At 33.5% G+C, this 27408-nt stretch overlaps 3 protein-coding genes across 11 annotated transcripts in view; 1 reads left to right on the top strand and 2 right to left on the bottom strand.

The window, feature by feature from the left end:
- LOC113521605 (transient receptor potential cation channel trpm) overlaps window positions 1-27408 on the top strand; it is a 315620-nt gene that overhangs the window by 188005 nt on the left and 100207 nt on the right. For all 8 annotated transcript variants that reach the window (XM_031910044.2, XM_052899723.1, XM_052899722.1 and 5 more), the window contains 4 exons: window positions 11740-11896; window positions 12759-12972; window positions 13660-13819; window positions 18210-18346. In XM_031910044.2, the coding sequence (XP_031765904.2) occupies window positions 11740-11896; window positions 12759-12972; window positions 13660-13819; window positions 18210-18346 (668 nt within the window). The remainder of the gene's footprint in view (window positions 1-11739; window positions 11897-12758; window positions 12973-13659; window positions 13820-18209; window positions 18347-27408) is intronic.
- Window positions 8498-9320, bottom strand: LOC116413080 (uncharacterized). The gene has a single exon (XM_031910050.2). It carries the CDS (start codon window positions 9029-9031, stop codon window positions 8564-8566), a length of 468 nt encoding a protein of 155 aa, XP_031765910.2. The 5' UTR covers window positions 9032-9320; the 3' UTR covers window positions 8498-8563.
- On the bottom strand, window positions 14864-20836 carry LOC113521608 (uncharacterized). 2 transcript variants are annotated; one of them, XM_026907193.3, is made up of 3 exons: window positions 20393-20836; window positions 16390-16582; window positions 14864-15083 (listed from the first exon to the last, which is right to left on the bottom strand). In XM_026907193.3, exons 1-3 carry the CDS (start codon window positions 20774-20776, stop codon window positions 14929-14931), a joined length of 732 nt encoding a protein of 243 aa, XP_026762994.1. In that variant the 5' UTR covers window positions 20777-20836; the 3' UTR covers window positions 14864-14928. The 2 variants fall into 2 exon arrangements, with proteins under 2 accessions (XP_026762994.1, XP_052755686.1); XM_052899726.1 differs by lacking the exon at window positions 14864-15083 and adding an exon at window positions 15233-15445.

Genomic DNA, 27408 nt, shown 5'->3' with positions numbered 1-27408 from the left:
AAAATCATATATAGCCTGCTTGCATACTTTCTGCATAAACTGTGTCGAATGTATAATCTAGTAATGTAAAATTTGTCATTGACAAATAATTGACATATCAAACATTTTCTATTCACTAGCCTGCTATGAATTTAAAAAAAAAGCAACTGGTAGTGTAACTTTCGTCCCCTTTTTACTAATTATATTTGCATAAGAAGAAAGAAGGCAACCATATGATTTACAGTTTTTATTTTATTATTCCTTCTATGTAATTCCTTGTTCTTAGTACCACGGCCCGGTAGAGTGGGCCGCGTATAGTGACCGCGGGGGGAGCGCCCCTCCCGCGTGGACGAGGCGGGTTGCGCGGGCGCGAAACCTTAGCGACAACGGCTCGCTTCGCAACAAACGATCGAGAACAGTCGGAACTGTCGTATAATAATCGCGTGCTAGTAAAATCGCGCGTTGCACTTTTATGTATTATATTAGGCTTAGTTTACAATTAACTACCTATTTTATGTATCAATAGGAACAATAAATGTTATTGAATCCTATTACAATACTTAATACAATCAATATACTTTCAAAATTTACCTACTTATCGTATAAATTATATTTTTTATTATATTTTCACTTCGTTTTCGATTTACTAACTTCGGAACAAACTTTAGTAATAGCAAATAAAAAAGAATATTTTTTTCGCTCCACGTTATATTTTATCAGCTGGTTTGAACAACTTTTTGGCTTGTTATACGGCGCACCGGAGGCGAACTTTTGCAAACTTCATTATTGTTGTCAATACTTACCTCTCTCGGGTCCTTGGCTTTTGTACATAAACTTCCTTTGCATTAGTTGCAGGAAAAGTTTTAGCTAATCATAACATCAGGGAGGAGGGGGATTGTTAGTGATTGGGTCTAACTATGCAACAGCAATGTCACTAATCAGGTCAACCTCCACGTAGTTCCCCTGGAAACCATCGTGGTTACTTCTCGTGGAATACTTCACGATGGGCTAACTAACCTGCTTTCATCCTCATCTATCATCTCTAACTGGTGCCCCGCCCCCTATAGGGGGGAAAAAGATTGTTAGTAATGGAGACTAAGAATTCCATTGCTAGCAATATACTTAACCAGGTCGACCTCCACGCGGTTCCCCCTGGAAACTATCATGGTTAATTCCTGATGAATTCATCATGATGGGCTAACTGGCCTGTTTTCATTTTCATCGATCACCCTTCACTGGTGCCCGGCCAGCGTATATCGTTAGCGCAGGCGGGGTTACCATTCCATTTTCACCTATCAAAAAAAAAACTGGTGCCCCGCCAACGTATACCGTTAGCGCAGGTGGGGTTACCAATCCATTATCATCCATTAAAAAAAAACATACAAAGATATCAAACACATGCGTGAATTGCAAATAATTTATTCGTGAAAATATTTATCGATGAGTAAGCTTTCAATATTCAAACACGATATCTATCTAGTGCGGAGATGCACCGCGCTGGGAACGGGCGAACAAAGGAGCACTTGAATGGTGCCGTTCCATTTTTCATAGCTTTCTCCGTTTGCAAACGCAAACGAAATAGATTGCAATTATTGAAGTTTTAAAAGTATATTATTCTATATGTTTGTATGTTTTATTTGTCATAAATTATTGTTAAATTTATTTAATTTACAATTATTATATACAAGATATTTTTATGTCTATGCACCGCCATTTACTCTGTGTTTAGCGTAACGGTTGACTGGTAGAGAATGCCATCAGGCATTAAGTCCGCCCTAAACACATATTTCAATGTATGCAAAAGTATAAATAAATAAATTGACGACTAAAACTTGAACATGGGGAAGAAAAGTTCTTGAGTGGCGACTCTATACGGGCAAACACAATTTAGGACATAGATAGAGTAACAACCTCAAGTGTGTTGCAGGGAGTCAGTGGACGCAGGAAGCTTAGGACCGTTCCAGTCCATGTCCAGCAGTGGACGGACAATGGCTGTAATGATGATGATGATGAAAACATGAACAGTGCAGTTCAGAACAAACTAATAATAATAATGAATGTCACATATTAACACCTTTTTCCATGTTCTCAAGCTAGGATGCTTGTGTTATGATGAACTAGACAAAGGTCACCGGAGGGCACATCACGACAAACACGAGGCAATTTAGTAAAGTTCGTTTTCTAAATCGCCGTGTGGTCTCGGCATAGAAAGGGCCACTCCTTCCTTTCCCATGGGTGTCGTAAGCAACTAAAGAGTCGAGGGATGGGCAGCGGCGTCTCTACTAAAACATCATCAAAAGCCTAATTACGGTTGCCAACCCGCCTGCTAAACGTGGTAACTATTGGCAAAACCCTCCTTATGGAGGAGGCCTATGTTCATCAGTGGACAGCTAACAGCTGATATGATGACGATGATGATAATTGGATAATTTAATTTTACTTTTAAAACATCGCCGCTGTCACAAACCGTATATATATGTAGACATTACAAAAACATATATCCACAGACAGTGGCTGAGTTTCCATTTGAAATTACATGAAATTTATTGGAAAAGTTTAGGGTATAGACAAAAACGTTATTATAGGATTGTATTTTAGAATATGTTTAATGCAAATGGGCATCTACAATGAATACATTTCTATTGTAATATCACAACAAGTTTAGTAATAGGTGTGTACATAAATACAATCAAATTGAGAGTCTCCCATTTTGAAGTCGGTTAATGTATGTGTCTTATGTCAATATGAGAATAAACCATGTTGAATACAAAAAGAATTATCTAAATCGACATACATAATATATAAAAAAAAATAGAGATTTAAAAAAAAAAAAGCAATTTACTTAAAAATATAGACAATAGATACTCACACATTATTCTTTAGGTACACAGTAAAACGAGGCAAAAGTAGATAGTTTAAAGTGTATCTGTTTTATTTTTATGGGCGATAATGGAATGGTTACCCCGCCCGCTCTATTGAAATCCACAAGAATTAACCACGGTGGTTTCCAGGTATTTATTTATTCTTTATTGCACAATAAAACTTTGTACAATGGCGAGCTTAATGCCATATGGCATTCTCTACCAGCTAACCATTGGGTAAAAACCGAAAGCGTATAAAGGGCAGATGTGGTGAAAAATATGTGACAATTATAGTAACACTAAGGTAATACACAATATAAATATAATATACACACAAGACTAGTGTATCACTAGCAATGGGTCAGTTATCTATCTATATTATCTATGTTACTTATAAGCATGTTATAATTATATAATAAAGATTATTGTTATACCACGAAAATGGCGAGCAGCCTGTCTGATGGTAAACGGTCACTGTAGCCACTGTACGCCTGTATCACTAAGGGCATCACGTGCGCGTTGCCGACCCTGAAGAAATCTTACTCTTTTTGAAGAGCCCCATACTATAATCTTATGGGAAAACCCATATATATATATATATATATATATATATATATATATATATATATATATATAATGTATAATCACAGACAAACCTTCATGTAGTCAACAATGGAACTGGTAGACACATACTGTCTCCACATCGTCAATTTTCCAACTACCTCGTGTATCATTTGTGGAGAAATCTGAAAATTTTCGAGTTTAAACAATTTAAATATAACATAACATTAAATTAGCGTGTGGTCCCGCTATAGAATGGACCACTTTCCCGTGGGTATCGTAAGAGGCGATTAAGGGAACTTAAAGGTCGAAGGATGGGCAACATCATCCTCTTAACACTTAAAACAGTGGGTAATATACCCGCTGGCATTTATTATTATCTTTTTTTTTTATATCTATGATTGTTTTACTTCTCATGTGAAATTGTTTTATGGCTAATAAATGTTTACTATTCTATTAATTTATACAGTCCGTATCCCTTATTATTAATTTTGCAATGTTGACGCTTCTACAGTCAATTTAACTAAGTTATAACCGATCTTTTTGAAAAGACAACCGAACAAAAGAATATGGGGAATGTCAATCACACAGATAAATATTTTAATGGGATATACATTCTGTTATTTTTTATAAAACAAAACGTCAATTGTCTTTACAAACGATGTGTCGGATAAACTTCCAGGAAAAACCGCCCATAGGAGCGCTATACGTCATATAGGACAAAGGAAATACAATATCAATCATACCATACGTTATATTATCCTTACAAAATACTTCTAAATATGACATTTAAGGCTAACCGTATGCTAAGATACAGGCAATATAATTCTACGCAGCACAGAGTAGAAGAATTGTATTTATGCAAAATTCAATAAATAATATAACATATTTTTTATTACAGATAAGTATCAACCATTCTTGTTAACAATTGACTTAAACTATGTCAGTAGAAACAAAACAAATCATTTTATGATTCCTATAATAATTTTGTCTCACAATGAGAGGGTTGAGCTTATCATATTTATTAAGTAATCAAAGTTAACTGGAAGTGATCACTATACAGCGATAAAGCCGCCCGTTGTTGTCTCTTTATCTTGCTGTTGTGTAACTAAGTTTATGTAATTAATTATTTATTTTATTTTTATGCGTATATTTATTTATACTTTAACATATATTAAAATATATTTACAAGACGGACTTAATGCCTGATGGCATTCATTCTCTACCAGTAAATCGTTACGCTAAAAGGTTACGTGCATATTGTTAATTTTTATAATCTGTATCATTCTTTGAAAAGAACGATAAATAATTTTCATTCATTCATTCATTCATTCATCAACCTGAGACTCGCCTATTAGAAAAATAAGGTCGCCAATAGACATAAACAGTACCATAGATATCATAGAATAAACTGCAAAACTCCCATTTCTATAGAACATGGAATTAAAATGCCTATGTTAAACAGTGGACTCTCAAATGGCTATGATGATGATGAAGGCACAAAAATTGCTATGACTCCGTAATCTGTACTTTCACTGCTATATCCCATGCTTTAAACTGAAATACAGCCAACAAGCACGACTGCTTGTCGACTGAAACATGAGAGTTTTGAGAACAGTACCCATGCAGGTACTAGTAACTCGCTCCGGCTTTACAAGGGTTTTTTTTTTAATAAATCACAGCCTATATAACTCGCTGATAATGTAGCTTTCTATAGATGAAAGAGTTTTTAAAATCAATTAAATCCTTTTTGAGTTTATCTTTTACAAACAAAAAATCAAATGTATCCTCTTTGTGTCATAATTTCAGCCGATAACTGTCCACTGCTGGACATAAGTCTTTCCTACAAGAGGAGTTTTGCTAATAATCGCCACGCTTGACAGGCGGGTTAGCAACCGCAGTTAGGCCTTTAGAGATGTTTTAAGAGAGATGCTGCTGCCCATCCCTCGACCATAAATCCCTTAGTCGCCACATCCATATGTGTCGTAAGAGGCGAAATGGCTTTCCCATGAAAGGAAGGGGTGGCAAATTCTATGCTGAAGCACACACTTTGTGGTAATAATACCTCACCCGGTTTATAACATATGATGAAGAATCTTGTTTGCTCTAGTAAAAAAGAAATTAATTTAATCTTTTATTCCACAAAAAACACCGACTCAATCGTGGCAAAACCAGTTTTTTGTGTTTATTTCTGTGGGACCCATTTGAAAGTACTCATATGTCCTTTTAAATAAAGAAAGAATTTTCCAAATTGGTTTATAAACGATGGAGTTATAAATACAATTGAATTGAGAAAATCCTCTTTTTTTAAGTTAACTGACTTTAAAAAGTCTTCAAAGTTAACTAACTTAATATGTTAGTTTATTTAAAATAAATTAACACAAAACTGAGCTTCCTATGGCAACTCAGCATTTTTAAAGAGTTCCATTTCCTCTTTCAAAGTCAGTTGAAAAAATGTTTTTTTACAATTAATTTAAACTCAAAATTCTACCAAGTTCCAACAATACCATACTCGTAAATACCAAAAACTTTGGACTGGCGGCTCGTTGCTCTGAACAGAGTTATCGGGTCAATTCCACTAGTTCCATTTAGAATTCGCATAATTCATTGCTCTTTGTGACACCGGCACGAATTACTACACGTTCCTAATTTTTTTTACGATTTGGGTATGAAATTTCATTCTCTAGTGCAAATTTAAGTAGACCTTTTAAATACGAAGTACGTAGTTACAAAATTTCAACGATAAAGTTGTATTCAAATAATTTTTAGTTATTGCCATATCCATTTATATGTTCGTACGATCGCAGGAATGTACACGTACATAGGTATAAGGTATAACATACATATAAGTATCAGTATGGCAACTCGACGTCAGGATTTAACCGCAAATTCATACAACAGCCAAACGTAATAACATATTTATTCAGATAGTTATATTCTGCATATATAAAACTTTTTAATGACACTTGATTTAAATGGAAGATGTAAAATATAATAAATTGTTAGCTTTCTGTTAGTCGCGACCTAGAATTGCCAAATGCAACAATTACGCTCATAATTTGTTTTAAAGGCAACTCTATGTTGGTGTATAGATAAAAGAATGAACTTCAATTTAGTGTGTTTTATCAATAAAAAACAATTCCCTATAAATACAGGAACATCGTTTAGAAACAGCACTTTTGATTATGGCAACCCTTACTTACAGCCATTTTTTATAAGTAACTATATGTTACCGTGTAGAAAAAAGAATAAACTTCCGTTTGGTGTAAATTTTATCAAAAAGCATGATGTAACACATCATTTACCAAAATTACCAAAATTGTTCCCTTTTTTCACCTGGCAACCCTAAATTACAGTGAATTGAGAGCAAGCAACCCGGGCAAGTGCATGCATTTTCGCTCATAATTCATTTAAACACAGTTTCCTTGTAAAGTTAATACCTGCGAAATTCAACAGCGGGACCTTGGGCTAAGATATGTTATTTCAGAATAAATATATCATATAATAAATAGTCGTATATTATAACAGTAGTATATTTAAATTGATTGATTTCCGTTGTCATTTGTGGGTCAATTACTTATTCATATCACGTGATTGCAACTGTTTCCACCTGTGACCCTAACATGCAATGTACACAATTAATGGTACCGCAACGAGGATCAATTGCTCGTGCAATCAGTGGTAATGAGCTCGCAAGGTATATGTTTAAAGGTGTACATTGTGGATTGGATGAGAGATATTTAAATGGAAAATAAAATTTTGAGTTTTACTCCATAAGTGGGGTAAAGAATGTTTATTGTAAACATAAGTGATACAGAAATACCCATGAAAAAATTGGTACAATATCTACCTCTGGTAATCCTTACTAATATTATAAATATGAAACTGAGATTTTTTGTTTTTTTGTTACTTCTTAAAGTCTTAACCACTGAACCAATTGCTACAAAATTTGCTGGAGAAATACATATGCTACTTTTAAAAATGCCAGAATTTTATAATTACTCTTCTTCATCCAAAGATTACCTGGAAGAGATCGCTCTTAGCAATAAGGCCGTCCACTGTTTTCTCAGTGTAATATTTTCTTGTAATTGTTTGTATTTATAATAAGTTTACTATTGTAATCTTATGGAGAAAACAATAGTGTCTATCTATATACCAAATTCATGAACAAAGTCGCGAGTAAATATTTCTGCACTCACCTCGCACCATGCTCTCTGTATTTCAGGCAGTTCTCCAGAAGTAAGCAAGGAGTTCGTATTGATAAATAAAGGCGACAGCATCATACTTCTTGAGCCAATTTGGTTGCTCTTCGATACTATACATTGTTATAAACATAAGATTTTCTTAGAAATACATACGAGTACACAACATTTTTTTATCTACAGGATTATATAAATATTTTAAGTATTTTTCTATCGTTTGTCTAATGCCACCCACTACCCATAACACCATACCACCCATAGTAGAAAATCTCCTTATTTTCTTAATAGATAACGTAGCATAAAAAATTCTGTGGAATTTATTAGTATATATCCCAATGAGAGATAGGGGTAGGCAGAAATAATGGAACGCCAAACGCATTCATCGCATCATTCACATTCATCCACATTCATCGATCAATTTATAGAAGGTTGCGAGAGCTTTTAACTTGGCCCTTTCGTAATACATCACCTATTTGATTGAGAATGTTCTTTCCGAGGTAATCCCTATCAACGTCACAGCTAAAAAAATCAGTATGTCAAAGTTAGACTGGGACCAAAACTTTATTCTTAGATTAGGATCAATACAGGAATAAATTTCATTTAAAAATAAGTGCAGTGTTACACGATATTTATTTTCGTTTATACGAAAATAAATATCATGTAACATACGCACGAACGCCTAATACTGTCCTTAAAAAATACAAGAGTTAACTCCTTCGTAGTCTTACCTGTAAATAAATTTCGTATCTTTTTACCAGTTTTTTTTCTTTTTCCAATTTTCTTCACTTTATTACTCCGTGTCTTAATATTCCGTCTCTTTTGTTTATTCTGGAATCTAACACAAAGAAACGCCCATTCGTTCTAATCTCTTATAATTTAAACGACAGAAATACAATAAGCAAGATTTAATAACAAAACTTTGAACAATTTACAAAGCGTATAAAAGTCTCAAAACAAAATCTACCTTCGGCGGCAACAACGATGCCCGCAGTGCTTACAACCCAGGATTCTAGAACTGCTGGTAAAGATAGTGGAGACTGACAGATCCCGTATTTCTTTTCTCTCCCTTAACCTCCGTTTTGGGGCTCTCCGGAAAACTTGACGTCGTCCTAGCGAACGCCTCTTTTCCACTCTCCCATTACGTCGTTTACCACGTTTCTTCCTCTTAGGCTTCTCTCGTTTTCCCTTCTCCATTGGAGGTTTTGGGATCTCGGGATTAACATCTGCCGTATCTATTCTACTTTTTACAGAATCCGAACCGGTCGTGAAAGATTCACTAACGGATACGCCATCGTCATGTCTATCGTATTTGCCTCTTTCTTCATATTCTCTTTTCCCGTCATACAAATCCTTCTCGGAATCTCTTTGGCTTTCTTTTTTACTTGAGGATGGTTGATGGTTCTCTTCCTTCGCGTTTTCATCGTCCATCGCCAATTTCTTCCAAATGTAACTGATAATTTTGTATTGTTTAATTTATAAAATCACTAAGAAAATATTGTAAACGCGTGTGTCAAAACACATACACGTTTGTATTCTTTTGTTTTCTGCTTCTTTTCTTTTATCATATGCCAGTGCCAGTAAATAGTTTTTAGTCTGATTTAAATATTTCATTTAGAATTGTAAGTACTCTTTTTATTTATACTAGGTAATAGAATAGAAATAATCTCCATTCGAATAGACTTGTTTACAAACTCATTAAATCGACATTTTTTTATAATTCTGCCGGGTTTAGAGTGTTGTTACCTGCTGACAAAATCCACAAGAAACTCAAACAGTTACTGTTTGCAATTTATATAATCTTTATTGCACTTGATAAAAAAAGAAACAGCGATTAGTGATTTAGTTATTGACAAGATAATTTTTCATTTGTATTGGCATTGAATCCATTATTAGCGTTTAGTTCATTATCTAATGAAATGCCATATAGATCGTTTTTGATTTCGAAAAATTAAATAACATAAAATACAGAGATCATTAGATCCCTCCTTTGGTGGTCAAGTACTTAATACTAGACATATTGATTAAGGATAGTACCTACAACTAAATACTTGCGTAATATACAAATATAATTAAGAACAACTTCAATTGTGGCATAACTAGTTATTTTAATTTCACAGCTAAACAACTGAACCGATTTTGATAAAATTTCTATGCGACCATTCAAATAAAAAAAATAATTTTCCAAATCGATAACAATCATAAAATCGAATAAAAAAAATATAACCGATTTGACAACCTCCTTCTTTTTAAAGTCGGTTAAAAATACGTACTAATATACAAATTGATAATCCTACCCATGTACAAAGCACTGTAAAGCTATTTTTAGTAAAAATTAGCTGCTCGCCCCGCTTCGTACGGGTGTACCAATGAATGTAAAAATAATGAGACCTAATCTCCCCTTTACAGTTACTGTCTTCTATCTCATTAACCCACTTTTTTATATAATTATTTTTTAGTTTCCGTACTGTAGATTTTTCAAACATTTTCCTTCATACCAGCTTTGTCCTGATTATTACAAAAACCGTTTTTATTAAAAAGAATTACTAAAGAGCAGTGGCCATTCCAAAGCGATGCGGGTGTACCAGTCGCTCTTATTAAATAGTAAGGACGCCTTGTTAAATTAGTGTATCTGAAATTTGGCAATTGATTTTTATTCCTTTGATTTGTTTTATATAAACATCTGCTAAATTTTTTATTAGCTCACCATTATGTATCATTTAATATATAGCATAATACTATGAAGTAATTCAGTTGACACTAATATTGTATTTAAGACAAGAAAAATGTATTAGAGCACTGTCTAATACACATTATTGTGTCAATTGTAAACCATTGTTTACCTTTACCTTCTATTTACCTTTTTTTTATGTAACTTAGAATGGCAAACAAGCTGACGACCCACCTGATGGAAAGTGGTAACCGTCGCCTATAGACATGAGCAGTACTATGGACATAACAGAGTATACTGTTTCGCCCATGATACCCACCATACGTTGCCATTCCTGAGGACTCAGATATTTTTCCTTTGTACCCTGTAAATTTACTGCCATATCCCACCCCTCAAACCAAAACATAGCCATGGAAACACAACTGCTTCACGGTAGAAACACGAATAGGACCTTACCTGTTTGAAATGTGTATTTTTGTTAAGAAACAAACAATTATTTATGAAACAAACAGACATTGTAAGCCGCAATAATAGACATAAAAATAAATTACATGTAAGCAACGTCTAAACGTGTTGAGTACTAACGCTTACTGCATAGCAGTACTATCCGTATTGCCATGCAATAAGCGATGCATGAGTAACCATTACTTGAAAGTATCAGGAATTGTAATAATGTATTCTATTAAAAAAAAAAACCGCTTGTTAAGCTATTTCTGGGTAAATGTTATTACTTAATAAATGAGTTCCTAAAAGATAAAAAAATTATAAATGATAAATACTCGTAGATACAATTTTCATTATGTTACAGCCTTTTTAATTAATTGTGTATTTTTTTATTGAATTTATATTATTATTGAATTGACATGATTAGATAAATAGTATACAAAAAGTGACAAAATATAATTGCAATATCAGAATCAGCCATTAACCGTCCACTGCTGAACATAAGCCATGGCGAAATTTTGCCAGTAGTTGCCACACATAGCAGGTAAATTGTCAACCGTAGTTAGGCTTTGGAGGTGTTTTAAGAGGGACATGGCCGCCCGTCCCTCGCCCTCCCTTAGTCGACTCTTACGACAACTACGGAAAAGGGAGAGGTGGCTCAATCTATACCGGAACCATACGGCGAATTATTATTGCAATACGTATGTGTAATTCTAATGAGTTTAATATTTTTTTTTGTATAATAAGTTTTAATATTTGCACACCTATATTGTGGCAGAAAAAGATTGGACTATAATTTTCTTCTGATGTAACACATATAAAAATGTACCTTATTTATTTATTAATTCTTTATTGCACAGTAAAACTTTATACAAATGGCAAGCTTAATGCCATATGGCAATCTCTACCAGCTAACCATTAGGTAAAAACAGAAAGCGTATGAAGGGCAGATGTGGTGAAAAGTATGTGACAAGTTATTCTAGCAAATAAATGAATTAATAAAATACTATAATTTTATATACAGGTGCTGGTGTGGTCTAAGCAGAGCGGCTCACGGCGCAAATGTGGCAGTGGCAGCGGCGGGAGAGGCGTGGGTGCCAGCAAGGCACACCCAGGCGGCACCCACCGACGCGTACGGCACTGTCGAATTCCAAGGCGGGCCACACCCCACGAAAGCACAGGTACAGTATTTTGGAATATTTTTTTATATAACTTAGAATAACAAATTGCCAAGGACATAAAGTAAAAAAATAAACATCATAAAATACTCTGTAACGCCTCGAGCACCCTCATTCCTTGCCATAGCTATGCATAACAATGACTCCGTATCACATACATTATAGATAAAAAAAAACTTAAAGTACTGTTATATATTCTATGGTATCACTGTGAAACTACTTGTCTTGATCTTACAAAAGCTATTTATTGATAATATTCCACCACGATGATACTCCTTATTTTTTTACTACTTACCCACAACTTGATCTACATGGATCAAGTTGCGGGTAAGTAGTAAAAAAATACTATAAACTATACACTTAGATATGTTGATTGCCCATGATAAAAGCAACCTATGTCCTTCACTGTCATAAATTAAATTTAGACCTATGCCGAATTTCATAATTAGATAAGTCGTTAAGGTGTAAACGGATAACAAACAAAAAAATCAGTTTTACATTTATGCGAGACATATTATATTGAAAGATATATAAGTATGGCCTATTTTCATATTTAATTACGTGAATATCATCAGCATTATCCTATCTGCCATTATCTGTCCCTATTGAGTGGTTTTGCCAGGAGTTGCCATGCTTGGCAGGCGGATTGACAACCGGAGTTAGGTTTTGGTCGTGTCTTAAGGCTAGCCATCTTTTGCCCATCCCTTGAACCATTAAATTCCTTTAACCGCCTCTTACGAAACCCACAAGAAAGGAAGGAAGAAACCTATTCTATGCCGGATCCACATGGCGTTATAGATCTTGTTAAATACAGACATTTCCATTTCACGCAACGATATTATTAAAGGTTCTTTTTTTGTTGCAGTATGTCCGTCTTTCTCACGACACCCGTCCCGAGCTGATAGTCCAACTGCTGACAAGAGAGTGGGCCCTAGACAGGCCGAAACTCCTAATCACAATCCAGGGTGGAAAAGCCAACTTCGATCTAAAACCTAAATTGAAGAAGGTTTTGAGGAAAGGCCTTTTGAAAGCTGCAAAGACCACTGGTGCTTGGATTTTCACTGGAGGAACTAACACGGGTAAGTCAAATTTTAATGTAAAATTAAAAAGTTTTAAATATACAAAAGGCTTGTTATAACTAATTTAAAACACTTGTTCCTAATCTGCTGCCATAATTTATATTACATTTCTCTACTAACATTAAGGATCCTAGTAATGCATATGTGGATACATAGTATAACACTATCAATACAGGGGGAAAAGGGATTGTTAGTAATGGAGACTGAGAATCCCATTGCTAGCAATATATCCAACCAGATCGACTTCCTCGCGGTTCTCCTTGGAATCTGTCATGGTTAATTCCTGATGAATTCATCATGATGGGCTAACTGGCCTGTTTTCATTCTCATCTATCACCCTTCACTGGTGCTCCGCCAGCGTATCCCGTTAGCGCAGGCGGGGTTACCATACTATTTTCACTCATCAAAAAAAAAACACTATCAATACAAACCTATATCGTTTATAAATTAATGTATGTAATGTAATTCAAACAACAAAGTTAACGCTGTGAATGATCATTGATTGACATGCTCAATATGAGGTAATGTCGTCATCATATGTATTTATAGAAGTACGTGTTTAATTTAACATATTCTCATAATATTGTGGAACCTCCAAATACTCTTTGCTGATTTCTCACAACTCATAATTCAAGAACGTATTGTGGTCATGCAGCACTTAATTTCTATTATAATTTTTATCGCCAGGTGTAACACGACAAGTGGGTGACGCACTCCAGCTAGAGAGATCGCAACGAGCTGGCAGAGTTGTAAGCATCGGTATAGCACCATGGGGCATTGTGGAAGGAGCCAACGAGCTTATTGGAAAAGGAAGGGATGTGCCCTACCACGCAATAGCTTCACCAAGGTAAAGGACTTTTAAATAACTTGAAAAATTAACCGATTTAGGGTTAACAATACGCGAATGATGCCTCTGGTGTTGCAAGATCCTTTAAATCGTCCTCAACGCAGTCCTCCTTGGAAACCATCGTGACTAATTCCCGATGAATTCGTAACAATGGGATAACTAAATGATCTATCTTCTTTCTCCTCTATCATACTTTGCTAGTGTATACCGATAGCGCAGGCGAGAATACTAATCCATTTACATCTCAAAAAAAAATTACACAATGATGATACTTCGTCATCATATGGGAAATTCTCTTAACTAATTGTTACTTTTCTCAATTACAACCTGGGGTCTACCATAAAATGAATTCCAAATTTTCTGACTAAGTTTCGTATTTTTGTTCATCTCGAAATTAACCCTCTAAATGGAACTAAACGTTTCGTTCGTCATAAATCCTACCATAAAAAGCCAAAGGAACGACATTTTAACATTTTTAAAATTTTTAAACGGTATGTATTATATAATTTTAACATCATATTTGTATTTTGTTCAGTTCCGAAATTTGAGAAAACATTTCATGGTAGGCCCCTGCTCACTGTGTTCTTTTACTAATCCGCAACAGCTTCCAAAAACATTCTAGAAAGTTTATTATAACATTTTTTAATCCTATTTTTGTCCCATCCGTGCTAGGGAAATAAACGTTTCAACAACGTTTTAGACGACATCACGTAAATACGAATATATCTATAGAATAACCTTAATAACGCCCTGATTTCACACGCTTTATGGAAATTAGATTCAATACCACCAATAAGATAAACGTATGAAACTTCTAAATTGACTCAAACTGGTGATCGTAAATACATTTCAAAGATTACTTCTTGCAAGATTTGTTTCTTCTAATGAAGACTTGTTCCAAATCTCAATTTTAATCAGTAATCCTTATAAAAATATAATTTTAGTTAGTTAAATGAACTTACCATTTTGCACTTTTTCATTAGAGTTATTGCTCTAACTTCAATATTATTCAACATATCTGGAGTAATGAATAAAAACAACAAATGATTTAGTCTTTTATATTTTAACTTAATTACATTTCGCATAATCAGTTATAATAAAAATATATCTTAACCATCTTGTTTGAACGGATCAGTCGTAGTCAATACAGTGGAAGAATTAAGTCCATTCATCTGAGCATGGAAGAGTACGTCGTTGATCAACTTCTCAGCTAATATGCTCACGTTGGTCGGAAGATTGCGAAGCTTTGCAGCTACATTGACACCTGAAGAACAGAAAAAGATTTTAATCTATTTGAAGCAGAGAAGGGTGCACATACTGGTGATTGTGTCGACGCTTTTAATATACAAACACATATTTTATTATATGACAATATATATAAAAATAAATAAATAAATATAGTAACTGACCTGATGAAATAATTAGAAGCATTTGTCGACTATTATCGCTGCAGCAAATGTAATACAGTATTTTCCTTCACATGATAATTAGTCGGATATTTAAATCCATAAACCTTGTCGGCATCAGTTACATTAAGACTCACAACCTTTGGGGTTTATATGCTCCGAGTTGTATACTATTAGGCCTTAATACTCCCATTTTCAGAACGATAGCGAATAAAAAATTCTATAAATATATATATACAGATTAGCTATATCCTGCAGCTTCGGTCGTGTGAATCAGGATATAAAGTATTCTATATTTCATGCAAAAGAGCAACAAAAATCCATCTCTACACCCTCACAAACATTCGCATTTATAATAGTAGGAATATTAAAGATAAACTTTTCTGCATTTGAAGCCCTAATTCTTCATTACACTCTATGCACTGCTTGGGAATATTTGCAAGTTATAAATCAAGCTTAACTATACTGGAAGGATTATTTAGTGTGCAACAAGCTAATTAAGTCCCCTAGTCCTCTAGTGCATCGTTCTCATAAATGCTCGGTAAGCAAGCTCCGAGCAGTGCACCTGCAGATGTTCAACGGTAACTAATGTGCTTACTCTGTATTTAAAGTTTGGTAAATTTAAACTATCATTTCATATTTAAATTGTAATATAACAGTGTTTTGAACAACACACTGCAGTGATTGCCCAAAACAATTCTGTGAATTAATGAAAAGAAATACACAGAATATAAATTAAAAGGTACAATTAAAACTTTATACACCCACATATTATGAGAAACAACCGTCCTTTGTGTGTTAAAGTGGATTTAGGTCAAATAAATAATGTATAAAAGTGTTTGTTAATGCAGTTGAGTAACTAAAGAATACTCTTAGTCTAGAATATTTTAAACTTCCTCGTTTTGTCTAAAATCCGTACTTAATATATTAAATCTGCATTTAGATAAAAATATTTTTTTTTTCAATTCATATGCTACTATTGTATATATATATATATATATATATATATATATATATATATATATATATATATATATATATATATATATAACTTATATTAATTTAAGCAAAGACTATTATTACTATTATTATATTATATTCAATCAGTTCTTACCACAGATGCATTTCTGCGGTAACCATAAACATCCCTCCACAAGTTCTTACCTATAGCGTCGTATTCGTCTTCTATCTCTGTCCATGGTCGTTTTCCATTTTTATTCTGATCCTCTTCAAAGGCATATGGTTTTGAAGTGGATGGACTTTCTGAGACTTCAACCATGGTATTATATTCTATTGGATATGTCTGTGTTTCGAACGACTGTTCCTCATTATCTATGACTTCTTCTTCCTCAGATTCCTTTAAAAATAAAGGCATAAATAATAATAATTGTGAATATTTCAAAATATTACCAAACTCCTGCAGTTTTAACATTTTCAAATACATGAGAAAATTCCAAAACAGATCGGACTATATCTTTTACAATCATATACGTAAAATTACTTTACTTTGACAGTAGTACATAGACATTAGACATTTCGATATTTGTTTGTAATATACAGATAATGCAAACAAATACTACATATTAAATCATCGCATCATCATTATCGCAGCCATTAACTGACCACTGATGAACGTAGCTCTCCCTTTTGAAGCCTCATACACAACGGTCCTGAGCTACCTGCATCCACTGACTCCCTGCAATGCATTTGAACTCGTCGCTCCATTCAGTGAGGATCATTTTATACTGCGTTTGCCTGTACGAGATCGCCACGCAAGACCCTTTTCTATCTTTCTTTCTCCATCGGTTCTTAGAGAAATATACTTCCCGTATGATGAGTTTAATCTTACAAAGAATATCTTCTGGCAAACCTTTATACACAATTTTATTAAATTATTGTAATGCATTATAAACAAAGAAACATTATATAAATCGATTCCATACCGTGTATTAAAATGAATGATAAATTATATTATATTGTCCGTTGAGTTTTTTTTCGTAAGAAGATTATATACAGTCAACTTAGTAAAGCTATTAAAAGCTTCCTAACAAAAACTAAACAAAAGATAAACCTTAAGAGGCTCTATTTAAATTATGGTGGTATACACTCTTTAGTTAGAAGTTGTAAATAAAAAAGTACTCTGTTATAACTCAAAATTAATGTAGATTAATATTTGGCTTAAGTAAGATAAATAAAAATAAAATTATAAAACAGCATAGAACAAAAATTGTGCTTCTATTTTCCCCGTTTTAGGAATGAACTTGGAAGACAAATGGCGGTGTATAACCACGTCTGTCGACGACACTTCACATTTTCGAAAATTATGTATTTTAAAGGACCCGTTAAAGAATATTTCCAATTTGTTATGATCAAAGCCCGTATTCCAGCATATCCAACGACTACGACCCGAGCGCCTTGATCAAACTTAACTCCACGCCATTATCTTGAGCCTTATAGCATTAGTTTAAACCTTAAAGGAATCGTAATGGCTTTAACCATCAGAATTTGAACAATTTTATACTCAATATCATACGAGATAGAAATTTAAAACATAAAATAAAAAAAATATGGGTACATATGTACCCATATTTTTTTTTTACCTATATAGGTTAATTTTTTGTCACTTTTGGGAAAACAAAAAGTTTTCTATTACTGCTAATAACTTCATGATATTGAAGTTTTTTTTTTTTTATATCACAAAGGTGGCAAACAAGCCTACAGCCTGTCTGATGGTAAACAGTCACTGTAGCCTATGGACGCCTGCAACACCAGGGGTGTAATGTGCGCGTTGCCGACCCTAAAAAAACCTTAATATTCTCTTTTTGAAGAACCTCATACGATAGTCTTTGGGAAAACCTCGGCAGGGAGCTTAGTCCACAGTCTGAGCATTCGTGGGACAAAATTTCTCTGAAGCCGCACTGTAGGTGATTTCTTGCCTTTACTGATAATACAGATCCATTAAACATCCATCCTTATTGTTTCAGATCAAAATTAGCTGTGCTTAACAACAGACACGCATATTTCCTATTAGTAGACAACGGGTCCGTCGGTCGATATGGAGCGGAGATTGTTCTTCGAAGAAAACTTGAGAAGTACATTGCGGCGCAAAAACTACATCCATGTAAGTAGATAGATAGATACTCTTTATTGTTTCTTCCAAGACATTACAATACATAGTAAACTCATTATAGATATAAACAATTACAAGAGATGATCGCAGTGAGAAAACAATGGACGGCCTTATCGCTAAAAACGATTTCTTCCAGGCAATCTTTGGATGAAGAAAAGTAATTATAAAGTTCTTAAATTTTATAATTACATACACACAGACACACAAACATAAGTAGCTTTAATCAAATCAATATGTATTGCAGATATGACGGAGTTAACATAGTGTGGTGAATTAATGCGTTATACTTTGAAATGCAAATTCTTAAAATATTGATTTTGTTTGCAAAATTATATTTTACTTCATCTTTTGACGTTATCGCTGTCACGATAAGTAAATGTGACATTATATATGTTAAATGCTATAACTAGTTAGCAAGTTAGCTAGGTACTAGCTCATTTAGTAAAGAATATTTATATTTAAGTAATGCGTAATTAAACCGTTCCTTTTGGCAGTCTATGTGGGAGGCCAAGAGGAACGCTAGTGCCCATCCTTCTCTGTCCCTTAGTCGGCTCTTACAACACCCACGGGAAAGGAACGGGTTGCCTATTCTATGCCGGGACCACACGGCTAATTGTGCAATTAGACCTTAATAATTAAATGTAATCATTGATGCTTTTTGGTGTGTTCTCATATGATAGTTAAGTTTCAAACTTAGTTTTGAATTCTTTTTATGTACCTACTGAACACATAAGGCTTATACTGATTCAAGTGGGAGGGCACTCCTCACAAATAGTAGGCGCTTCCACGCATACTAATAAAGGTGGAAACAAATAAAATAACAATAATAGAAAGACTGATTACGCAGTACACCTGATTCAAATAATGGAAGTGTGCAAAATTTGTTTTGCAGTTTCTACCGAGTTTCTTTGATCGGTAGTAAGTACCTTGTCCGTGTGGTCCTGGCATAGAATAGGCCACCTCTTTTTTACCTGTGGGTGTAGTAAAAGGCGACTAAAGAAACTTAATAGTAGAGGGACAGGCTGCAGCGTCTCCCTAAAAATATCTCTAAAAGCCTAATCGCGGTTGCCAACCCGCCTACTAAGCGGTGCAACTATTGGCAAAACCCTCCAAGGAAAAGCTTATGTCCAGCAGTGGACAGTTAAAAGTTGGTATGAAGAAGTACCTTGTAAAATATTTAACTCTATCAAAGTTTATATGTAATTAATGTACTAAGTGTTCTTAATTTCAAAATAACATTCAAGTCTAGAGAAATACATGTAACAGAATGTGATAATTTTAAATAAATTCTGAATATTTCACAAAAGTACATATATAGTTTAAATATAATATAATAGAACATGTTACTACAGATATCTATTTACCATTCTAAGTTGTATAAAAAAACTCAGATAATTACCTCATATTGTATAAATTTATCCAAAGCAATTATAGATAATAACAGATATAAAATCATATCTAATAAGCAAACGTTCAATTTATATTCTACATTGATTTGATAAAGCTATCAAATATGTGTTGTACATTTCCAAAGATATGTAACAATTTTGACTTTTAATAACAAGCGAAAGAGTTTATAATTGTTCGCAGACTTCTGTGTACGAGTATAAGCAACAATAAAACCTTTACATCGGCGTTACTGTAAACCTAAGAACAAGGCTGTAAACACACTCTGTAAAAAGACTTGTCAAACCAGTTTAATTTGTCAAAAAATTACATTGCGATGAATATAAAATTCCAGACAATATTTTTACATATAAGACTTGGCAGCATGGTCTCTGACCTTAGCCTGTTCTGAGGAACGAACAACCCAAAAAAAATTATGTACATACATTCGTATTTGGAATAATATCTACTGCATTACTTAAAGTTAATAGTTAATTCATCTTGAACTTGTATTTAGTATATTGCTTAGTTCGTCTCAGGTGTCTAGTAATGGAGTGTAGGTAGTAATGTATTGTCAGTTCTCCATGAATTGTGAATGAAATACAATGGTGTGAACTACGCGCAAATTACGATGAACGCTTGCTTACTTACTTGTTCGGTCGGAGTGGTGTCAGTTTTTATCTTGTGATTGCTCCCTTCCTCTTTGAACACAAATGAAAATAAGTCGTAATACCATAGCTGTGGGGTGTATATTTCATCATCGCTAGTCGCCTTCCGCCGGCTGTCGAGTACTCGTTTGTGTTCACGGCGTACGCATGCTCGCAAGCTCTCGATTTTTCTGAGCACGTGAACCCTAGTCGCGCCTGGATCGTATTCACGTACTAATTCTGTTAGTTTCGAGACCGCATCGTGTCTTTTCTGTTTGTTTTTGTACAAAACAGATTGTCGGTCCCAGAGGCAGGCTTGTTCTTTGTATAATAGGATGAATTTCTTCAGTAATTTGCGGGGAAATACAACGTTGTTGAAGTCCGTCATGATGCTAGCTCGGCGCGTTCGGCAAGCGGCGCGGCGCGCAGGTCACTGAACGTGTTGGGTCGGACCCGGCCGATGCGCGCGTCGCGTGCGGAGAGCGGTGTGACGCGGCTGGATCCCGTCCTCCCTCCCTGTCTGACACGAGCCACTGCGTTTTATGCGGTTTTTGTCTATGGTGTCTATATTAATATAGGTCCTGCACAAATTGCAGTACGATACATATGTCGTTTGTCCTGAGTTTTCACTACAACAGTTGTCATTACCGAGATTATTAAAATTTAAACTCTTTTAAGATATTCTGTTTTTTATACAATTTAGAATGGCAAACAAGCTGACGGTCCACCTGATGGAAAATGGTAAGCGTTACCTATAGACATGAGTAGTACCATGGACATAACAGAGTATACTGTTTCGCCCATGATACCTTCCTATGCGTTGCCATTCCTGAGGACTCAGGTGTTATTCCTCTGTACCCAGTATACTCTGTACCCTTTAAACCGAAATACAGCCATGCAAACAACTGCTTCACGGTAGAAACACAAATGGCACAAAGGTACCCAAGCAATCGACTTTTGTACAAAGTCTCCCTCCTTCTAATTTAATTTTATCAAGAGTCTTTTAATTATATTTTATCAATAGTTAGGAAAATAAAAATTTTACTTACCTCATTAAAGCTGAGGTAAATGAACCGTCTAAGTAAGTAGCTATCAACCACATACATCTTATTATTTAATTAGCTATTAACGGTTTACTGCTGAGCACGGGCCTCCTTCTATTGGGGGGTTTGTCAATAGTTGCCACACTCGGCAACCGCAGTTACCTTTTGATGTTAAAAATTAAAAAGGAACGCTACTGCCTATCCCTCGACCTTTAAGTTCCCTTAGTCATCTCTTACGACACCCATAATAAAGAAAGGGGTGGCCCAATCTATGCCTTGACCACGCGGCAATCTAATATAGATACATATTCATATTGTAATACCTATTTAATTAGTAAATATTAAAATCTTTATCTTTTAATATTTTCTACTGTTGCTTATCGATGTTGACTAGTAGCTCCTTGCCAAAGACTTAAAAAATAAAAAATATATAAACGAGTATATTTATGGTGATATATATATATGAACAATGGATACCTATCATTATATTTATTCTTAGTAAAATTTAATACCAACGGAATCCTTCAGTTTGATAGCCTTTTTTTTATTTATTTCGAATTAGGTACACCAACAGTATACATATTATACATAAATTAAAATAAAAATTTTTATATAGTATGCTGATATGCATACCCATAGCAGGCGTACACAACATTGACTACAGATTACATGCATATAAATGTCATAATATAAGTAATATAATAAATTAAATTTACAATTACATATTCTTTATTACAAAATTCAATTAAATATAAAACAAGACTGGGCAATAGCCTTGCGATTTGATGAGTAATGAATTAATGCAGTTTTAAACGATAGCTAATTTATATCCATAATTATAATAAAGGCATGAAAATGGTGATGGTGATGAATGTGTATCCATAAATTAACCTACTATACCTATATTCTTTTATATATAAATCTTAGATTATTTAGATAGAGCATCGAGTCTTAAAAACGAGTCGACTTTTTGTCAGCTAATTGTCAAATTAGCTGACTCGGTTTTTTTAATAGTGTTCTATATACTTACGCACATAATGTATCTTGACATATCTGTAATTAATTATGTAATAAATAAAAAAAATATGCATTAAAAAGGTGCAATAATTATAAAACAAAATAAATATAGACGTTATAAAGGAATTACTCATAACTATTTATCACGTAAAATTGTATGAAAAAGTTGACTCGCTTTCTCGAAGCATTGCAGCAGTGTATGAAGAGACTGTACCTAATAATAAACACATCATTTATATAAAATAATGAAGATAATTATTTTAAACCAAGTTATGCAGAAAACCGACATATTACCTTGATAGTCTAAAAAATATGGCTGTTTTCATACTCGTATGATGGCTGTAATTTTATTAACTAATTATTTTCTAATTTAATATCCTATAATCCCTTTTTATAGGGAAAGTTACATTTATAGCTTAGATTAGGTAGCTAAGCTAATTATTTCGACAGGAGGAAACTCTTGAATTTCAAAGAAGAATTAATCCGATTTAAAATTACCAAGTTAATGGATTGTGAAAGTAAGCTCTTTTAATTAATGATATTAATTAATAAAATTTAATTCGTTCGCATAAATATTGCGTAATATATGTACAAACATAAAACATTTCCTCATTTTATAATATTTATCTATAATAAAATAATAAATATACAGGTATTTTACTTTTAAACCGGAAATCGAACTTGGAAACTCTGAGGGAGATCACTGCTCAAAGGAGAAATTAAAAAGTAAATATTCTATTTCTTTCCAATTCCATATTAATAATTTCATCTTAATTCCCTTCTTTGATATCAAATAAATATTTATATCAAAATTTGAGATAAACATAAATAATATAAAAGATATGAATTTATACTGATTTTTCTAAACAAATACAATTTACGGGTCCCGAGAGGAACGCCCATTTCAAAGGTCGCTTATGATTTTAAATAAGAAAATGGGCTTTGCTTATTTCGAACTGGCGAAGTAAGGCCATATTCAGTAAATTATATCTGGCATTTTTATTAAAAATAACGTATTGTAAATAATAAATAGGTCTTTCATATTCTTATAAAAAGATTGTAATTGAGAATTTACCAGAAATAAAAATAATATACATATCAATTGCATATGCTTATCAGAATCAGAATTGGTGATATAATCGCGTAACACCATAGCCATAAAAAGTACGAAAAATTAAAAACTTTCTTTTCGGTGTTACTTCAAAAAATTTTAAAAATATGTGAAGTGCTAGTAGTAGTAGATCTAGCATGTACGTTATTATTTTTTCTCTATTATGTTTTTACATTTCAAACCTATATACTTTATAATCTAAGTCTTATACTGTGTAGTGTCGTTAGTACAGATACAGTTGTATTTTTTCGAAAATTAATTTTTTTTATAATATTTTTTTTTCTAAGAAAAAATAATATTGTTTGAGACTTTATTGTTGAATACTAACACTAATTTTAACGGCCAGGTTATTTTAAATAAAATACTATGCAATGAAATACATAATAAGCGTACTTGACTCCCACTTGCCAAGTCTATTGTGTACTATATAATTTAAGAATGTGTTTCACCTAAAATCCGATATCAATTGTGCCAAAACCAGATATTTTAATATCAAAACTAAACTACTGAATCGGTTTAAATAAAATTTCCATAAGATCAATCTGTACTTACAGATTACCAGAGGGAGACTTTGTACAAAAGTCAATTGCTTGGGTACCTCTGTCCCATTCGTGTTTCAACCGTGAAGCAGTTGTGTTTGCATGGCTGTGTTTCGGTTTAAAGGGTGGGATATGGCGTGAATTTACTGGGTACAGAGGAATAACACCTGAGTCCTCAGGAATGGCAACGCATGGGGGTATCATTGGCGAAACAGTATACTCTGTTATGTCCATGGTACTGCTCATGTCTATAGTCGACGGTTACCACTTTCCATCAGGTGGGCCGTCAGCTTGTTTGCCATGCTAAGTTGTATAAAAAAAATTATTACAAAATAAATTCAGATAAAAAAAGAATTTCCCAAATCGGTTTATTAGTGACGGAGTTATAAGGTGCATATAACAAGCATAAAAAAATAATCAACCGATTTCAGTAACAAAGGATCTCTGAAGTCGGTTGAAAATACGAGTATACCTCTCGATCATTATGGGAAATTGGGCTTTGAATAAAAACAAGCTCTCCAATATTATTTTATATTGGTGTTCTCTACTGTGCTACTAGGAAGTCAATGCAAGTCAGCTCTCTAGCGCATAGAAGTATCGTTCGAAAAAGAGTGGGGCGGTGACGTAGCAAAGTGAAAGTTAAATACATGAGTCATTCAATATCAGTCTTTAGTCAAATGAGAGATTAATTTTTGCACATTAATTTAAATAATATCAACACGCCCCCTCAAAAATTAATCTTTACTTACATTCATTATCATTAACCTTAAACAATCATATACAATCACAATTATATAATATAAACAGATCACATGTGACTTCCTAGTAATTGCTGGGAAAAATACAAAACATGGTCCAACATTTGTTGCTTTGGATTAGGGAAACCCAGAAAAACCTAATCAGACCATTAATATCTTAATAAACAAATTACAATTTATTGTTTATACATTTTACAATAATTATATAATAAATTACTCTAAGCCTATTTTGGTTCTCATTTGCTGAAAACTGATCGCTGGCAACGGCTTAGTTAGAACATCAGCTAGTTGTTGACCTGTGGGAATGTAATTTAATTTTATTACATTTTTCTCAATCTGCTCTCTGGAAAAATGATATTTAATGTCAATATGTTTTGACCGTTTATGGTTGGTTGGATTATTTGCAATACTAATGCAACCATTATTATCTTCGTAAATAATAATAGGATTTGTGATATTTATATTTATGCTTATTGCCAGAGACTTAAGCCACAATGCTTCTCTAACAGCTTCATACAATGCCATGTATTCAGCCTCAGTAGACGAGGCTGCCACTGACATTTGTCTCTTTGTACTCCAGGTTATTGTACACTGCTCAAATAATTTAAATAAATAACCTGTAGTACTTTTCCTATTACTACTATCACTACCTCCCCAATCAGAGTCCACATACCCACACAAAATATTATCATAGTTGCACCTTTTATAAGTTAACTTTAAATCAATTGTCCCTTTCAAATACCTAAGTACTCTCTTTAGACATAACCACAGCTCTTTATTATTTTTATTTGTATACCTACTCAATATATTGATACTCGTACTTAAATCTGGACGAGTACATAACATGATATACATCAAACAACCTATAACGTTTCTACAAGGTGCATTATATTTATTTTCACAGTTTAATGCCTCATAATTTAACTTATTTTCCAAAGGTGTACTGACAGGCTTACAATCCTGCATATTAAATTTATTTAAAACTGTGTTAATATATGCACTTTGATCTAACGTTATTTGACCATTGTGCCTAATTATTCTGATGCCTAAAAATAAATTAATTTCATTCAAGTCAGACATTTTAAATTTACTCATTAAATATCTTTTAAATTCATTCATCATTTGAATATCAGAGCACGCTATGACTAGATCATCAACATAAAGCACCACATAAATATTTTTATTAACATTTCCTTTATCTAATACATAAATACACCGGTCGACTGATGAATTTTGAAAACCTTTTTCTTTAAGTGATTGCTCAAATACTTCAAACCAGCACCTAGCTGCCTGTTTGAGTCCGTACAATGATTTATTTAATTTACAAACGTAATTTTTGTTACAGTTTATACCGTCAGGAATTTCCATATATATTTCTTCCTTTAATTTACCATTTAAAAACGCGGTTTTAACGTCCATATGATGAACTAACAAATTAAATTGATTCGCAAAACTAATTATAAATCTAAAACTAGCAATTCTAGCAACAGGTGCAAAGGTTTCATTATAATCAGTCATATACTGTTGACTGAAACCTCTGGCAACAAGACGCGCCTTATACCTTAAAGGTTTTCCAAATTCATCATTTTTAATTGTAAAAATCCATTTACAATCTACTATATTTTTATTACAAGGCCTAGGAACTAAAGTCCATGTATTATTTGTTTTAAGAGAATTTAATTCATCTTTAATTGCGACTTCCCATTTAAGCCTATCACCACGAGTTTTAATTTCATTAAATAACTTCGGTACCTCGCAAACTATCGATTGCGCACACATTAAATAATCATTGTTGTCGTCATTTTCATTATAGGATACAGGGGTACGATTTTTAAGCCTATCACTCCTCCTAATTTTAGATGTATTATCGGTGTTTTCACTATTTTCGGAACTACTATTAGGTACGTATGGTACATTAATTACTTCATCACTAATTATGCGAATTTTATTAGAATTATGCTCATCAGATTTCAACACATCTGATTTAGGACTGCCAGAGTAATGATCCCTCAACGACACTGATTTAGACTGTATGTCACTTATATCAGTTTTGTCACGGGAATTTTCACCATTCCCTTCAGACTTTAAAATAGGTCTGGAATTAATAAAATTGGTCTCATCCACAATGACATCCCGTACAGTAACATACTTTTCGCATTTTGTATCCCAAACTTTATAACCGTTTGGTTCATAACCCACCAGTATACCTTTCCATGATTTGTCATCAAATTTAGTTTTACTGGTTTTACTATGTACATAAACTGTAGAGCCGAAAACCTTTAAGTATTTTATTTGAGGTTTTTTATTATGCCACATCTCGAATGGAGTTTGAGTTTTCTTTAACGATCTAGTAGGTGTCAAATTAATTAAATAGACGGCAGTCAACACTGCATCACCCCAGAAAACTTTATCTAATTTAGCGCCACTTAACAAACAACGGGCTTTCTCAGTAATAGTTCTAACCATACGTTCCGATACTCCATTTTGTTGAGGAGTTCTTGGAACTGTTAAATGAAAAGTAATGCCTTTTTCAACACAATAGTTTTTCATGT

The sequence above is a fragment of the Galleria mellonella genome, unplaced genomic scaffold (genome assembly GCF_026898425.1).
Source record: "Galleria mellonella isolate WM207_F2 unplaced genomic scaffold, CSIRO_AGI_GalMel_v1 utg63, whole genome shotgun sequence".
NCBI lineage: Eukaryota > Metazoa > Arthropoda > Insecta > Lepidoptera > Pyralidae > Galleria > Galleria mellonella.
Note: the sequence above shows the minus strand (reverse complement) of the source record. Positions and strands in the feature narration are given on the sequence as shown.

Excerpts from the sequence above, each read along its gene's own strand:
- LOC116413080 (XM_031910050.2), bottom strand. The coding sequence starts at position 9,031 with ATGGACGATGAAAACGCGAAGGAAGAGAACCATCAACCATCCTCAAGT.
- LOC113521608 (XM_026907193.3), bottom strand. The coding sequence starts at position 20,776 with ATGACGGACTTCAACAACGTTGTATTTCCCCGCAAATTACTGAAGAAA. Across the intron at positions 16,583-20,392 it reads ACACCACTCCGACCGAACAA|GAATCTGAGGAAGAAGAAGT; the intron begins GTAAGTAAGCAA and ends TTATTTTTAAAG. Across the intron at positions 15,084-16,389 it reads AGACGAATACGACGCTATAG|GTGTCAATGTAGCTGCAAAG; the intron begins GTAAGAACTTGT and ends TCTGTTCTTCAG.